Source organism: Rhopalosiphum maidis, chromosome 4 (assembly GCF_003676215.2).
Source record: "Rhopalosiphum maidis isolate BTI-1 chromosome 4, ASM367621v3, whole genome shotgun sequence".
Lineage (NCBI taxonomy): Eukaryota > Metazoa > Arthropoda > Insecta > Hemiptera > Aphididae > Rhopalosiphum > Rhopalosiphum maidis.
In genome coordinates this window covers 46,618,202-46,637,498 of record NC_040880.1, presented here as the reverse complement: position 1 = coordinate 46,637,498, position 19,297 = coordinate 46,618,202, and the positions used below count along the sequence as shown (strand labels likewise).

General features: G+C 27.0%; 1 protein-coding gene across 1 annotated transcript in view; it reads right to left on the bottom strand.

The window, feature by feature from the left end:
• LOC113556331 (dopamine receptor 2) overlaps nucleotides 1-19,020 on the bottom strand; it is a 119,017-nt gene extending 99,997 nt beyond the window's left edge. Inside the window, exon 1 of the mRNA XM_026961203.1 lies at nucleotides 17,779-19,020. Coding sequence (XP_026817004.1) covers nucleotides 17,779-18,950 — 1,172 coding nt within the window. The 5' untranslated portion in view covers nucleotides 18,951-19,020. The remainder of the gene's footprint in view (nucleotides 1-17,778) is intronic.
• Between the last annotated feature and the right edge of the window lie 277 nt (nucleotides 19,021-19,297).

Here is a 19,297-nt window from a genome sequence, read left to right as displayed (position 1 = left end):
ATTAGAAAACCATAAAATAATTATTGATCAAATGTTGCAGAATTTTTCTTAAGTTTATTTTACTATAATATATGCAAAGTTTATTTAATAATTAAATAATACGAACAGGTAAAGCAGATTTACCGTGACTAACGATCTGAGTATAGTATTATCTTATTATTGTACATAGTCATATACGATACGTATACGTCTAAACTTCTAAGTATGTATGTGTTATCATATTTAAAATTCAATACACACAAATCGTGAATCATCGATTTTGAAATATTCTTTGACAAAGATTTAATGAACAACCGACGTGGATCTAGTAATCTAAAATGATAAGGGGTGGACACATATTTTTCAAAAAAAAAATACAATTTTACATTAGTAGATAATAGATTAATAGATTATAAATAACATTATAACTCAGATATGATAACAATTATATTGACAATTTTATTAGTATTTTAAATTTATAGATTTTAAGACGTATAAACTATTTATGAACTATATTATAATATACAAACTTTCTAAAGAAAAGAGATCTTAAGTCCCTTAGCCCCTCCCCTTGGGTTAGGGCTTGTATCCGCGTCTGATGTATAATGAATTCCAAACTTGTCTTTTCTTGACAATTATTTATTAAAAGAACACGAATTGATTCCCGTGTGCTGAAGAGTTAGATACTAAGAATTTTAAACAATAAACAAAGACAATCAGCTTTATATTTAAATATGTATTCATAGTTCACACTATCCTTTAGAACCATCGTTTGTTAATAGTAATTAATAGTGATGTTATTTTAAGTTTTTGAATTTAAATGAATCTTATTCTACTGATTAATAATTAATTAGACATATGATCATGTATTAGTCATCACGTTATATTTAAGCAAAACATGGTAATAAAATTATTAAAATATGAGTTTTATTGTTATGTTTTGAGGCAATCGAGTCAGAATTCTAAATAAGTCAAATAGCAAATATAATATAGTACATAATATATATATATATTTAAATGATCCATTATTTACACTGAATATGATTATTATTATTGTTTTAAATGTAGATTTTTACACGCAAATATTCTGCATCGAAACAAAAAATTTAAATTTGTTGACATAATAAGTTTGATCACTTTAATGAAATGTACTACTATGTTTGTATTATTCATTATTATTTGAATTTTTTAATATGCACATTTGTGAATTTTTTTTTGTGCAATTTTTTTTTAGTACATATTTGGTTGGTTTTTAGTGCATAATTAATCCGTGGTCTAAAGTAGTGTGAAATAAAGTATATATTCGTCGTGGCTATATTAAACGAATTAGGTCGGTTAGTTAATTTATTTTTAACCAATTTTGTTATTAGTACGTATCACTTTATTAGTATTTTCAATAACCTCGTATTAGATCATATTGTTTAATATGTCTGTGCTTGGTAAAAAAAAAAAAAAATGGTTTATAAGATATATTTCCTTTATCGATAGATTTAAAATTTGTTAAACTGGCATTTTAGAAATGACATTTGTTAGAAAACCTATACTATATAGCCCAATAATCTCGGATAAAATCGTATCAAAACGATAATATTTTCCTTTTTCTTTGTAAAATAAAATTTAATAGAAAGATATAGACGATACAGTTTATGTTGTACCTTTTTAAATTTTAATTTCTGTAATTTTTACCATCTGCGCACTTACTTAGTAGTATCTTATTGAATTAAAGTCACCGGTAATTTTTTTGGTTAGTACAAAAACACGAATTTGTTATTAATCACTAAAGTAATGAAAACGAACAGGTCGTTGAAGTATAGTAAGGACATATTTGCACCACGAGGAGGTGGTTTTCTTGAATATTGTATGTTAATAATTATTGGTCAGCAGTTCAGTACTTCTAGTTTTTATTGTTATAATGCATGTCGCAGTAACGTATGTGATGTTCGCTCGCTATGGTTCGTTCGATAACTTTGTGTATTTGTTGAAGTATAAATTATATTATAGGTTATTAGCAGCGTTGATTCCGTATTTATATAGTATATTTATTTCTTCGGTAATATTAAAATCATAAAGGACGTGAGATACGATTGTTGTGAATTATATATTATACACCAAATATAATATTGATGTGTATTATAAGTTCAACACACGTATTCTATTGCACCCCCCCCCCATGGCGAGTTTCCGTGATTGGTAAAATATCGTGATGTTTTAATCTATAACTTGAAATCGTGGTGTTAGCCGTTAACCCTTATGGTTAATGATACCGTGTGTTTAAAACAGAGTAAATATAATAGTATTATAGTGATGCGATAAGAGTTCTATGTAAATAATAATATATAGACTTTTCATCAAAATAGATATAGAGCAGCTAAAAAACTATACGACTTTGAATTACTTACGGTGGTTTGAGAATTATTTATTTCCACTCTTATAAATGATACGTTTAGTGGTAGAGCCTAAGGGACGTAAGATGTGTACCTGGTGAGTGGTGATCTAGTTGGTAGGTGCGTATATGATTTTATATTATTTTGTCGGGTTATGCAGTGTTTAATTATTAAATAGGTAATTTTAAAATATTTTCGGTATTATTCAATCGCATCATTCAATATATAATACAAAAATATGGCTGGTGACTACATATTAGAATGTATATATTATACGCCAGTGTAAGAGTATACATTTTTATGTTGTTTCCGTTCATATTAGATTTTAATTTTTCTGTGCCTTTACTATTTTATTTTATTTCATTATATTGTTACTATTAATTATGTATTACAAATCTTGTATGCATTGCACATTTAATGTGCTCGCACACATTTCAAAAATACATATTAACATATTATATAATATGTTTTTTGGCTGGGTATACAGATATTCATATTTTGATTTTCTGGCTCTAACAAATTATGGGTAACGCTACTTGTCTTATCATGCTACTTTACACATTATTAATTCACAGCCAATATACTTCACAATAAACAACGATATATTATATTTTTGATTCAACTTAAGATTTTAGGTATCTAACCTAACCTGAGATATCTAAATTGCAAAATACTTTCAAAAACCTCAAAAACATATATATGACATATGTATATGGTTCATACATTTTCCTTGAGGCGGAAAATATTTAGTAGCATTTTAAGTATATTATAAACTTATCTGCATAATTTTCTTTGGCTTAACGTAGCTTTGTAGCAAACATTCACATTTAAGATTCGTAAAAATAATGCAAGACATAATTTATTATGGAGTAACATGTATGGTATATGTGCTTATAATATATATTAATGAAAATCGTAACTATATCCACTTCGCCATAAGCCTAGTTTATTGAAGGTAGATATATTACCATGCAAATATATTTGTACATTATATAAATTATTTTTGTATATAACACGAACTAAACTAAACGAATACTTGAAATATTTTGTGTACCTATATGGACTTAAAATTAAAAGATTATGCGTTGTCCATTTAAAGTTGTAATCATGTTCATGATTATAGAATACAGCTCGTTCTATAGAGTATGCTTATTGTTAAGAACTATAATTCACTAGGTTAATAATGTACAATTTCCTCTTCATATAGTTCATAAAAATCAGTTTTTTTAAGAAAAAAAATTAAAAATGTCTGTTTTTTTTAATTTGGTCCCACTGCCACTTTTTTTTTTAATATTGTTTTTTGTTTTCTTAAAAATAATAATTTTCTATAATTATTAAAATTTTTCATATTTATTAATATAGCAATAATATTATGTTTTTAAATTGCAAATCGAAGTGTGTTAATTTAGTAATAAAACTGTAAACATTAAGTATATTTTATTCTACGTTTATTATTCACAAAGACATTTTTAAGATAAAAAGTTATCTCATGTCAACTAATAATTGTATTTTCGACGAATTTGACATTACTTCAGAGTCAGCTGTATAAAGTTTCTACAATCTGATTGAGGTATTTTATTCTTATGAATAGTACAGATTACAGTCGTTACATTTATATCGAAGAAAAAATTAACTTATTAAACAATATTGCTAACAAAAAAAAAAAAAATCAATTCAATTGTATTCTTAATCCATTCCCATTTAAGAACGTCTTCTATTATACATATAACTGAATCGATATTATTTTATATGTATTTGTGAATTATTTTGGCATGCGTTCAACGTAGAAGTTTAAACCAAACGGTTTCGTAGACAGATCTGATAAATTACAACCATTTATACCATCCTGGTTCTGGATTCGATGTAAATACCACTTTTGACATCCGTTAGACGTATTGGAAATGTACCAAATAATTGTCAACTAATTAAACATTTACGCACCCGCTGTATTACACTTCGTATATAACTATCAATTATTCAATATCATACAATTTAAAGAAAAGTGTAAAATCACGATGTTTAGCAGTGTTTAGCGTTCTGTTGTATACAAGACATGCGTAGTAATGATAGTGAGCATAAGCAAAATATGTGAATATCTTATTAAAATAGTTGTTTGTTCAATGACTATACAACATAAAGTTATAATTTATTATATATTTTAACAGAATAATTATATTTTTATAATTTATTTATTACTTAAAATATATGGTTGTTTAGTGAAATACTTTACAGAATAATAACTATAACTTTGAAGTAGGTAATAGTAGTTAAAATTTTGTATGGTTACCTATCAATTGAAATTTAGGTATAAACGGTAATTCATGTTAGTCAAAATCAAAAAATACTTAAAAACAATTTCATCAATCTCACCAAATGGTCAAAATCATTTTAAAGTAACATGATTAATTGTTTTTAAATGTTTAAAAACAACAAACTCTGACATCCAAGTAGCCTATACCCAAAATACTACAGTTTCTACAAAACTAAATCCTGACGTGCGTCTGCAGTTAAATTAAATTAATGCCCAAATTTCAGAATTGCTCTTCTGACTTTTTATCTTGTTGTTTAAAACTATCTGTATGCAATTTATTGTTCAAATAATTTAAATTGATTAACTTATAATATTATGTTAGGTTCAAAATAAGTGATGTAGCTGTTTTTATAAACATTAAATACACATTTTTTATATTATGAAAAATGATATTTTTCAATTATTATTTTTGATAAAAAAAAATATATAACACAACATTATTAGCTATACTTATGTAACACTAAATATTATATTAAGATATTTAAAAAAATATATTAAATTAATGTACAACGCATTGTGTACGATAAAATAAAATCGTCTTTATTCTTCCACATCTTATTATTAAGTAGATATAAATAAACGTACTATCCTATTTATTACTAGATATTGAATTAATATAAATTTAATTTTATATTTTAAAATCTTAATAATATAGCAATAATAAATAAATCGCCCGTAAAAGTTTTAAATTAACTTAATAATTTTTTAAATCAATTTAAGTTCAAAAAAATGCAAGTTGTTTAACTATACGAGTAAATTACATAGTGCATATTATGATTATAACTTATAAGTAAACAAAGTATCGTAAACTTTTTAGTTTTTTATTTGCTTGTTTTTTTTATATATACATAATCATATTATAGATAAATTGTTTATTAAAATTTTTTAGCATAAATCAAGGTTACTAGAATTTCGCCATTTACTTATTGCTTATCATATTTTATATATTTAAACCAATGAAAAAATTACGTACATTTTTTTTTGTAAAAACAATGAAGTTTTTGCTGTTAATTTGAAAAGTAAACAAAATATACAGCTGTAATCAAACAATTCGAAAATTAGTGTATACGTGAATCAACATATTAATTATAATTCAATATAATACTTAAAGGATTTATGTTAGAAGATAATAAGACTAACTTAAATATTTATAAAATGATTATGATTCTTCAAGCAATAATTAAATTATTCAAATCATTGCTTTTGGAATTTTTCTGTATACCTAAATAATAATTTTATATTTTTAATTATTTAGATTTTTATAAGCACGGTCCAATAGTGTAATTTGTAGTACAAACTTTTTTTTTTCATGAAAACATTTTTTATGTTGATTATTGAACAAATGATTTATTTATTTATTTTTTGAAAGCAATGATGTATTCAAATTACTATTTGAACGAACAGCTTTTGATCTATTAACATTTATACAGTAAGGATAATAGTTATCTTAAAATAGTTATATAAAAATATATAATATATGTAATATAGTATCTACCTACATGGACGATTTTTATAAATGATGACATTTTTATGGATTAATATTAATGACTGATATCTTCAGACCATCGTGGACATGTTTTCCATTGGTAGGATGCATTACATTTATAGTGATATTAGGATATAATTATTATGCAGGATACAAAAGTGTGCAATTGCATCTCATAGATAATTTTTATATCTTATACATTTGTTATTGAAATTTATATTGTAATCAACGCTTTTTGATTATAAAATAATAATACAATTTTTACGGTAGATATATTCAATAATAATACAATGACCATTTTTCAATTAAAATTCTTCTTAGCAACTAGTAGTAGCGCTGTCGTCTTATAACCTACTATCTCGATTTGATATATTTGATATATCATAAATAAATATATATTTATTTATGATTTGATAGTCAATATGTGTTTATGATTTTATTCATTTTCACATGTATTGAAGAAAAAACGATAAATTGTACTTTATAATTTTAAAATTTCTACCTTCTTTGTGAGTGGTTTTAATTATAGTTGACTATTTGTAAATTGTTTTGTATTTCACCAGCACAAGTCGATATAAAAAATGTTTGTTTAATATCTAAATAGTTTTTTGGAAAAATATGAATAAACTTTCACAAATTATAAACCAACAGTGCTTAAAATCGTTCAGTGTTCAATTTGTATAGATTTAAATCAATACTTTCTACGTGGTTTCCGGTATGAGAATATTTATTATTTTTTGTTTGATCATCAAACTTTGATGATATTAGTATTTGCTTCAGTTCAGCACATGACATTGTCATATGCATAATAATTATCAAAATATCGTTCCACAGTGTTCTCGGGTTGAAACGGTGTTAACCATTATCTCACAGTTTGTTTAAGGTACGGTTAGGTAGAGCGTGGGTTTTTTCAGCTAGTCTTCAAAGACTCATTTGCTGCTTAGTTTTCCATTTGTCGTTAGCAGATCCTTCCATTCTGTCTCTCCCGCTGATCCTCGAACATGGAGTATAATGATAAATGATATTAAGTGTATAACGGATGAGGCGAAAATAAAAATGCTGTAGGCCAAATCCTTATAAGGTCGTGTAAAACAAAAAAGCCTGTCGACCTTTTTTTTCTGTGCAAAAGTTTCGAGGGCGGGAAAAAATTGCAAACTCCATGTTAATGAATTGAAGAGTTATTTCAGATTTGCTGCAGTATTTTAAAAATATGTATAAAGTATAAACAACACAGCACTAATTGAAAAAGCCTTCTTGATTGCTGCAATGTAATTTATCAGAACAAAATTGTTCGTAATATTAAAAATCGTGATATTTAATTTTGACTTTACCTGTAATTACACTAATAAATTAAAGATTTTTGTCAAAGAACATAAATTTTATCTTTCGATACTATTTTAAATTACTTATTTAAACTTAGATAATTTTCAATTGATTTTTATAATTAATAAAGTTTACTGTTGAGTTGTAATAATTACCTAATTGTATTATTATATTCTGTAATTATTGTCAAGCTGAATAGTTTTTATAAAAAGCTAATAAAAAAAAAAACTAATAATAATAAGGTTGCTATTATTATTCCAACAAAAAAATTGCCTCTTACCTAATTATTCATTAATAATAAACACATTATACAAGTTTACCGGATACCTACATATATATGTGACATGGCCATTGTATGAACACATTTATTTTATTTATAACTCATTTGATTAAGTCCAACGCGCTGTCATAAAGTAATATTAAGGTTGCTATGCAACACCTTATACTAGCCTAGTCATACAGTTTATCAATATACACCTATGTTATTAATAAAAATCATTCATCATTAATACCACGATACTGGCTTAAAAAATATCTTGTTTAACCATAGATTCTATAATATAAACTTATAGATAATAACAGCTAAACCGTTCCTATAGTTGTTGTTTGGATAGTGCTAAGAACTTCTATAACGAAGAAAAAACTATACAATTAAATGTTAAAACTTAAAATTACGTTAAGAAATATTGAAAACATAATAATTAAGAACGATGTGTTACCTGTCAAATAAATTTCGTATAATTGGTAATATATTTTAGTTTATAAATGTTTTGAGCTTATAACTGATTTAAGTAACATATAATTGGAAATCAGATATGATTTATTATAACCATACAATTTGTTCAATATAGTAAAATTTGGTGAATAATATGATATGAGTTATAAAATTATATGGTTCAAAATTGAACTAAGTTGTAGATATAAATTATATTATGTATTGTATTATGGTTCTGAGATGACTTATTGTTATTATTCTCCTTGAAAATTAAAGGTAATTACTAAATACAACTAAATATCAGATTAATACCTAATGTCATGATAAACTGCTCAAATCGTTTAGAACTATAGAACGTATCTATTTAACGTATAAACCAAATACAATTTATTAAGTACTGTTGTATTTAACAGTTTTCGAACTAAAAAATGTCGAAAATCTACCAACTATAACCTAATTGTATAATTTTTAAAGTCGAAAATCTAAAAGAACAAGTTGAAAACATCGTGACATTTAAATAGTTATTTCAACTAGAGCCTAGGCTATGGACCGTTATGCATTTTTTTGTTTGTCTAATTTTTTATATAATTTAAATGTATACATACAGACCATTTCGAATATAAAAGTAAATTTAGGTATAAATGTGCAAAGCATATCTTAGAAATATTTTTCAGTTGATAAAAATAATGCGAATTATTCAGCAGAACATTTCACAGTATATATCTAAGCATAAATAGTGAACATTTAAAGATATTTCTCTAAAATGTAGGTATAAAAACGATTCTGCAAATAATTTATGGAATTAAATTTAAAGAAATTGTGTTTTGTGTGTACTTATCATGATATACTATTATACTATTACTATATTGTTATTATTATTATTTCTATTTCAAAGAGTTTTGCATGTTAGTTCTGCAGTTTAAATGAAAATTCTCATAAATAATTTTCCTTGATTTATATGACTATGGATTGTGATGTGCATTTTATATTAAAAGAAAATATTTAACATGGCGTACGGTGTAACTATAAATAATGTATTCGTTCCAGATCAGTTACTATGATCCAATTCATAGTGTAAGCATCGTATCGCCTCGTCTATACGAATACGGGAATACGTATCAAAAGTTCATTGCAAGACAGGAATTAATACACTATTTACAACCCATGGGAGTTGTTTGGTTACAACGGTTTTGTTTGATAAAATAAAAAAACCTTTGACGTAAACTTGAATTTAGCGATTATCTACTACCCGAAACCACAGCATACCGTACATGGATATAGTTTGTCATTGCACAACCCTACACTTTCCATAATACAACAACTTCTGCACATATGTACTTATACTCTCTGACTCTGAATGTTCTCCAAATGGGGCCGTATAACATGTTATAACACGATATATTATTTATCACCATTTGTGTCATTATTCTATTAAAACTAACTTACTTAGCTATCTATTATACTGCACATTGTTTGTATATACGTAATAGATACATTTATCTAACAAATTACGTTCTCAAAATAGTACAATTTTTACACAAATAGAAACAAAATATTGCGTGTTGGTTTGTTATTTAATTGTGTCAATTTTAAACAACCATTTAATATGTTGAAATATGAATTATTTTATGTTTTCTTAATGATATTTTTTTTCTTTTGTTATATACCCACGTAGCACCTAAAACATGTATAGCACAACATACTTAGAATCAAATAAGTAGGTACTCAAGAAGATCTAAACATATACAATTTTTTTTAGAAAAATTCATTAGAAGCACAAAATATAATTTTTAAACATAATAATATGATCTATAACAGACATTAAATAAAACTATTTTCCGATCATGTTACACGAGCCTGTATTATACTATTATATGATCCTTAAGTGAAATATATTCCCATTTCACTTGTCTTTCAACTGATTGTGGTTTTAACGGATTATAGCAATAGGTATTGGTATAAAGTGTTAACATTACTCGTATTGTCGCTAATGCGATAATGTACTTAGTATGTGAATAAATGATGCGTCACATTAACATAATATGGAGACGATAGTTGAGCACCATATTATTTATATTGTATAGACGTTTGTTAAAAATATAGGTATTTATTACTTTTATGGTTTTTATTATTTACAGTTATTATGTTAGGTAGTAAGTAAATTAGCCTTTATTTAGTTCGGAACATGAAGAAGTTTTTATTTTGACAAAAATGATAAAAGTAAGAGAATCCAAAATACATCTAGTGAATCACTCAATTTTAAGTTTCCTGTCTGGAAGTTGTTTTCTTTTCTAAAAAAAAATAAAAGATTTCTATTTTTGAACGCAAATATTACCTATTACTGTTTATACTTTTCAAAAATAATAAAACTTTTTAACTATACTGTTCACAAAATTGTTATATGTATTAAAATTAAATAATATACAATATTATGTAGTTAAAATAAATGTGTTTTATTTATTTCACTTTTCAGAGCCATTTTTTTACACGTAAATTATTTTTCTTTGTGCTTTCAAATAATGTAAAATTATTCAGTACTCAATTTAATATGATAAATATTCAGAAGTATATCGAAAACAAATTTAAACCTCCTATTAGCATATAATAAAATTAAATGACAATTATTAATTCAGATAATTAGTGAATCCACTTGTATGTGGTTATGCTTAACATAATAAATAAATCTAGATCACATAATCAGTGGGATATAGGGCTCTTCTCAAAATTCACTTATTATCTTTGCAAAGTATGTAGTGGTATTCAGTATACACTATATAGTTCTATTATTATTAATTGATAAATTGTCAAATTAAATGAAAAATTTAAAATAAATTAAATTATTTATAACCACACTTTTTCAGTATGCTATAATGTTTTATTTTTTATTTTTTATTTTTTTTTTTGGAATAGAGTACTTAAATAAACTCAAAATATCCAACAGAATTATTATCGATTGATAGAGTTGCACCTAACCTTTTATGGTTTCTATAGTCTTGGCTTTTATTTCTTAAAAATGAGCGCAGAATATTATTATTATAAAATAATATGTAAATACAATTTTCAAATAAATATCTTTTTTTGTATTTTCTAATGGTCTAAAATTTAGTTTACCGTTTAAGTATTATCACTGAATTAAGAAAATAAAAATATTATTACATTAATTAGTTTAAATTCAAGACCACTTAAATCTATTTAATTACAATTTATAATAGTGATCATTTATATCAGTTACCTTTCTATTTAAATTTTCATTATCAAATTAATTATTTATAAAAAAAAAGTTATTAAATAAAACAAAAAGTAAAAGTTTAACAGCAGTTTTAATGGACTTAAGACATGGTTTGGCTTATTAAAACGAAAAAATAACATTGTTCACAGGTATTGGGTTTTTTTTTTTAATTTTCATAATTGACCATAAAATTACATTATAGAAATATTAATTAATATTATTGATATTTGTATATTGTATAATGTAAATACTTTATTATAATGATAAATATTAAGATATTTTTTATAGACGTTGTATTTACCAAAACTACACTTAAACTTTCAAAAAAAATGAATAGTTAACATTTACTCAAATTAGCTAGGTATAATTATTTATTTTTATTAAACTGTAAAAAAATTATTTTTTCACGAAGAGTTATTTTTCTTAAAAGGTCTGTTATTCGTTTAGATTTTTAACAAAGTGATTAATAACTTGGTTTTAAAATGATGTCTGCTGTGATTTTTTTGTTTTTTAAAATGTCATCACACAGTTTTTATCAAAGTAAAAATGCTTTAATCTTCCTTGTTGAAGATTTTTTTTTTGGTGGCAAATTGTATCTAATAGTAACTTTGAGAGATCAAAAGAAAAAAATTCACAGTTGCTTTAAAAATAATTGGGGAATAAAACAAGAAATACGCAAAAAAGGGAATATTTACGTAACACTAGTTTTCAAACGGTATTTATTTAAGTTTATAACAATATTATATTATTATTATAACATTAATGTAATAATAATAAAAAATTTATAATGTCCAACATTTTTGGCAAAAATTATATCTAGCTACTTTATTTATATAAAATTAAATTAATATTAATGATACAAATGAATTATAAAATATCCCGAGAAATATCCCTAGAAATATCTATTAAACAGTAAAAGAATATTATGAGTCTTATATGCATTTGATAATAATAATAAGTTCTTATAAATAACACTGACAAAATTTTTATTTTGATTATTGATCATTTTCTCGTAACATTCTACTTCGGAATAATATGAACACAAATGTGTAAATTATACACACTACAATTGTTATTTTTTTCCAATAATAATCGTAAAACCTATAAAATGCACCAAAACAATAAGTCAATAACAGTTTAATTAATTTATAAAAATATAAGTTGAGTATACAACTTAAGTTCGTATTATTAACTATTATTGTTATTATTATTATTTTTATCGAATAGTGCAATAACCATTTAAAATTAAATTTTAATATACAAAAGAAAACTTCAATTTCACCAGATTTATAAATATTTCTACTATTCTTATTTTGATTATTATTTTTTTTTTTAATGGTTTAATTTATTAAAGTCATAAAATTATAATATATTTATAAATAAAATAATATAAATAAGTGAGTACTGTTCTACTGTAAGGCACTATGGTGGGCGGACAAGTGGGGACCACTCTGCTGCGGGTGTGTTAAATTTGAATTCAATAATATATCATTGTATATACGAAAAATGATTCTGAACGGAGACGGTCTGTCAGAGTGTCAGCCTAAATCACTTATAATATAAAGCTACTAAATTAATTTATTAATTTACTTTTAGTATTACAGTAGGTCGATATAACTTTTACCTAAAATATTGCGTTTATTATATTAATAGTATTTAATTATTATAATAATAATATATATATTATATTGTATTAATTATACCATATAATATAAACTTATATAATTCAAAATGTAATAACATCTTTCTGCAAATATCGTAAAATAGTAAAAGTTGGTTCATAATATAAATAGATAATATCTTATAATAAATCAATCGTCATTGCATATAAGAAAATTCATAATAATAAAATGTACGTCATATACGTATGTTCTAATTTACCACGAATTATCTTTTTTTAAATGTTTAATTAAAACATGATAATTGATCATTTTTAACATTGTTATTTATCGTTTTAATATATATTTTCATTTACATTTGATCTATTTTATTTTAAGTATATTTTTCAAATTGTACAGTTGAAATATAAATACGAACTATTTATGAATCTTGTATTCAATTTTCAAAACTTAAATAAAACATTTTTTGTATGAATTTCTTACTACAAAATAGTTTGAAAATTTTTGGGGATTTTTATAAAAATATCGTCAAAATGTTTTGTAATTTAATACGCAACAAATAATTTTTCATTGACAATTTATCGCAGAAAAAAACTAAAAACTTGAACATTTGTTATGCTTATAAATATTTTAAAAAGAGTCGAAATATTTTGAACAATTTATAGTAACGAAAATAATAGTATGATAACTATATTATAGTATACTATGTTATAGTTATTAAATAGTCAATTTGGTGAACATTTCAAGTAATTAGGGTTATTCGTTTTTAAGTTACACCAAAAAAACAAAACCAATTTTATTTAAAAATTTGGAAATTTTAATTTTTACCTTTTTAAAATACAAACTAGATCCAATTTTCTATCCAAAATCACCCTTAAGGTTTAAAATCAAAACATTTTATCGACTACTTATCGTGTACCCAGACACAAAAATAAAAACACACATCATTATAAAATTAATACATTTATTGCTTCGCTCAAAATCTAAAAGTAATAAAATTAATCTTGAAATTTTAAATAATTAAATCAATTACACAATATTATAAAGTGATTCATACCTAAAAATAAATATAAAAACATTATCTAAGTATAAAATACATTCATAAAAAGCAATTCAATTATATGTCATTATAAAAATTATAATTTTATGAACTACTGTATATTAAAAATTATTTGTATTTGTACCATTATAAAATTCTAATAAGTAATTGAATACTGTGTTAACATTTTATAATATCAAGCAGAAGTATACCAATTATTATACTTAGTACTAATAATTTTAAATATCATAGTGCTCCATTAAAAAATATCGTATTTTAATTGTAATAGAAAATACAATGTAAAAAAAAAATCTAGAATTTTATAATAATTTTATTTAATTTTTTTATTTAAAAAAATACTTTTTTCAAAATACTTTAGTTTAATAACATTAATTGTTAATAGTTTTGATAGATCAGGAATTTTGGTATATGTAATATAGCTGAATAAAAATTATCTAGTTAAGGTTTGTTTATAGAAACTTCCATACTCATGTATATCTAAGTGAAACTATGGCCAACTTTGCGTAGATCTGAACGTCAATTTATAAATTAAATAACATAATACAATAAATATTTGGAATTCATCAACGGGGAACTACTTGATCGTAAATTCGTGTCACAAATTCAAGATGTTTAAATTGTTGAACACGGTTATAATGTCTAATCTACAATATATATATAGAAGCATATAAATATTATATATTAACCGGTATCTTTGATAATTTATTTTTAATGTTTTCAATTTTATACAACAACCTGTCTAGATTATGATGATAAAAATGTAATAATATCTACTATCATATTATAAAATTATTAATTACGATACGCTTAAATCTACAGTAGAAATCGTTTATAATGACGTTCAAAGGACCAAGAAAAATATGTCATATTAGCCGGTAGTCGTTTTAAGTTTATAACCAAAATGATGAAAAAAATATTGTAACTTCAATACATATTGAAAATCTAAATCCCAATTTAATACAATTTTAGACCATAATTCTGCAGTCATCTAAGTTTTGGAGTTTGATTCATATATTACCTGTAGGCAGTCATTTTTGATATTTTTAAAACATCGTGGATTACGGGATTTTTCAATATTATGATCAGTTTCATTTTTACCAGTCATACTTACTAAAACTAAGACAGTCAGACGTTCTTTAAACGTTTTACCACCTGAACATTTTTCTCCTTTAAATATTTATGTTCTGTTAGGTAGCATTTTGTAAAAAAAGTCCAGTTCCATCTGCATTATAAATTTGGTCATTTGTGTACCCTTCCCGTAATTAAGGCATTTAGGCCATACTTTTTCGAACCAATTTTATGTTATTTTAGTATTAACCAAATGTGATTCTCCATTTATAACATCATTACAATTGCAGTGTCTTTATAAACGGTTTCTACTGTATAAAGTGGCGTATTGATTGGCTCATAGATTTATTCGGTAAATGTCATTTTCCTAGCTTAATACTAATCTCATCCCTTAACACTAATTATAATAGATAAGATAATTATTATTTTTTCTATTCAACGGATTCCAACCTCTGCTTTTAACCCTTTTCAAAACCTCTAAATACGATTAGAGCCAAGCCACCGAATTCAGTATAGACAATTTAGGTACAATTTAAGCTAAGCTCGCGTTCTCTATTTTTTTTTTTTTTTTTATATTCCTCGTGAATCTCTGACAGGGATGTTGATCAAATGCGGGTAAGTTATGCCATTATATTATTATAATAATTGTCGCCTGGCGAATTTTGTACAACCACCGAGTGGTGGACAGCGATAGCCAATTTCACAGGAAACACGTAGTAATAATAATATCATAATATACTGGCTAACAGTGAACGACGAGTAAAGTGGGCAAGCGCGTGGAGGCGGGAGATGACTAATGAGATTGCAGCTGTTTGGTTCTACGCACGATTCTCATGAACTGAAACTCTTGCATTATCGTAATAATACTAATAACAACAATAATAATTACGGCATAATATTATATTCTACGCACGTGAATTGGGCGCACACCATCAAAACTTCGATGGTGGACATTTATAAAATGTATAAAACTATTATTATTATTAAGTAATAATTTGTTATTTAATTAAACTAAGTTAACTTAAACACATTTTATTATAAACATTAAGCTATTTTATTTATTTGATGCATCGATTTGGTTTTCAAATGAAAATTTGGACATATTTCCTGGATTATTTATAAAAAAAATATATATAAGAATATTTAAAATAGGCTTAAAATCATTTTTTATACGTCTTAGATCAATAATAATTTATTACAAGGAAACTTATACATAAATACATACATTTTTTATTATTACTACTCGAGTACAATATTTGCTAGGAAAATACATGAGTATTTTTACTTAAAATATTTTTTTTTTTTATTTAGTTAAATAATTGTATTGTATAACGACCATAAGAAGTTCCGCGAAGCAAATTAGTACGGTCATTAACTTTTAGTGGTCATAATTATTTCATACGTTTAACCATCGACTCATAAAAGTACTTCAATATTCTAGTTTCATGTAAATTCACAATAATTATAAGATTAAATCAAGTATTTTTGTATACTAGTTTTCACCAAACATATGTCAACATTAACCAATGATTTAAGTTATTGAATATATTTAAATAATTTAAAATTATTAGTCACGATAAAATAAGAACATTTTTAAAATAGGGACATATGTATAAAAATAATTTCATACTCGAGTTAGAGAATTTTTACGATTCTGTTATTAATTTTTGATTTAAAACTACACTAGTGATTTGCATCCAATGTCACTTAGTTCTAAATGCATCTCTAGACGTACTCGTACATGTATACAAATATATTGTGTTCGGTAAAAAATGTATAGTTAAAAAAGAAAAAAAAACGGTTGTATTTCAAAATGCCCGTATTTTAAATTTGAATTATTGTTTTAGTACTATCTACCGTAACACAATACAATATTTTGAATTCAAATTTAACATCCAATAAATAAGTGACGAAGTACATTCAATACAATATATTATGCAACACAGAGAGTTCCCCGATTTTTTGAATTTTATCGGTGGTATAAATTATTCATTCAAAATAAATTAGTATGTAAATTAGTTATTTTATAACTTTCATAAACATTGAAATAACTTTTTCATTTCATAAACATATTTTGTATATATTTTAAGCGGTTATTCGTTTTAATATATTAGACTCTTGTAAATACAATTTAAAGTATCTTGAGTAGCACCGAAATTAACGTCAAGAATCAGACTACTTTTCCATTTAAACTGAATATTTTCTATTTATAACTTTTGTACGAAAAACATTGTTTTATTTTTCTCTTAATACAGCAATACCCTTTACAAAAATAAACGTATAAGTCAAAACGACCAGCCGTCGACATAGCAGCTCAAACACCAGTGGCTCGGAAACGTCCTGGCTAACGTACTTTTTGTCAAGTAAATCGTCAATCATATTATTTCCATCATTTCAAATTTTAATATTTTTTTAGACTCGGTGGGGACGCACGTCTGTAGCATCTGGACCCATATAATATTATTAAATCTACCTATTGCAGACGATACTTACTATGCATATATATGACGTATTCCAGTGTAAATAACACAATAATACGAACGATTTTGCAACACTGCGTCTAATAAATAATGATTTATTGTCTGACATGCAACGGCGGCTTACCTGCGAAAGTCTCTGCTCCAACAGGCATAGATCACGGGGTTCATGCCGCTGTTGATCCACCCGAGCCAGGCGACCACGGACGATAGCAGTTGGTCCTTGAACACGCAGCTCTCGTCGCAGAACCCGGACAGCAGGTTGACGACGAAGAACGGCAGCCAGCAGACGATGAACACGCCCATGACGATGCCCAGCGTCTTGGCCGCCTTCTTCTCGCGGGACAGCTTGCTCAGCTTCCGGCTTAGCGAGAAGTTTTTCTGCAGCTGGTGAGCTCGCGTGTAGCCTCCGCTACCGCCGCCGTGCGCGGCCGACGCCGACGTGGTCGTGCCGCCGCCCCGGTGTATTCGCAGCGTGAGCTCCATCCGACCACCGGCGGCTCCTCCGCCTCCGCCACCGGAACCGCCGCCGCCGCCACTGCCGCTTCCGCCACCGGAACCGCCGCCGGACGACGGGGTGGACGACAGCACTTTGGTTCCCAGCCGCTGGCACCGGGTCTGCGTGACGGCCGCCGTGTAAATCTTGTAGTACGTGAACACCATGACGAGCAGCGGCACGTAAAACGATATGGTGGACGAGAATATCAGGTAACCGGTGCTGTTGGTGAACGGGCACGTGTTGCTGGGAACGGGTTCGGTGCGGACCAGCCGCCACCATATGATGGCCGGGAAGCTGATGACGCCGCTGCACACCCACACGGCGGCGATCAGCCGGTACGCCCGTTTCCGGCTCATTTTTGTCGGGTACGTGAACGGGTCGGTGATGGCCCAGTACCGGTCCAGCGATATCACGCACAGGTTCAGTATGGACGCCGTGCTGAACAGCACGTCCAGCGACCGCCAGACGTCGCACGCGTTTATGCCGAACGTCCAGTAGTGGTCGAGCACCTCCTGCACGGCGCTCACCGGCATCACCACCAGCCCGACCAGGAAGTCGGCGAACGCCAGCGACGTGATGAAGTAGTTGGTAGCCGTGTGCAGGTACCGCTCCCGGACCACGGCGATGATGACCAGACAGTTACCGAACACGGTCACCATGCAGAACACCATCAACACCGCCGACAGCGGGAACCGGTCGCCGAAAGTCGATCGGCAAGCGACCGTCTCCTCCGTGCCCGTCGGGTCCTCGTAGTCGTCGGCCGTGCCGTTTACCAACGAGACCATTGTCGTCCAGTTCATAGTTGTCTCTATTCGTCTCTCGGCGTCGCGTTAGAAATCGTTAGCTGCTCTTCGGTTTACAGATAATAGCTATTCCAGCAGCGGGAAATCGTCACTGAAACACACAATGCAATATTCTGGCTTTTAAAACTGTTCACGGATTATTCCGTTTGATCAAAAGATTTAAAATATTAGATTGTTTAGTACTCTTGAGTCACACACCACTTGATTTAGCACTCATTTTGGGAATCGTTCAAAACAAATTTACACCATATCGACGTGACCTAATATATTTATATTAGTTTTATTATACTTATGATTACCCGGTTTCAAATTCCCGAAACGATTACCTATTTCATCTCTACTCA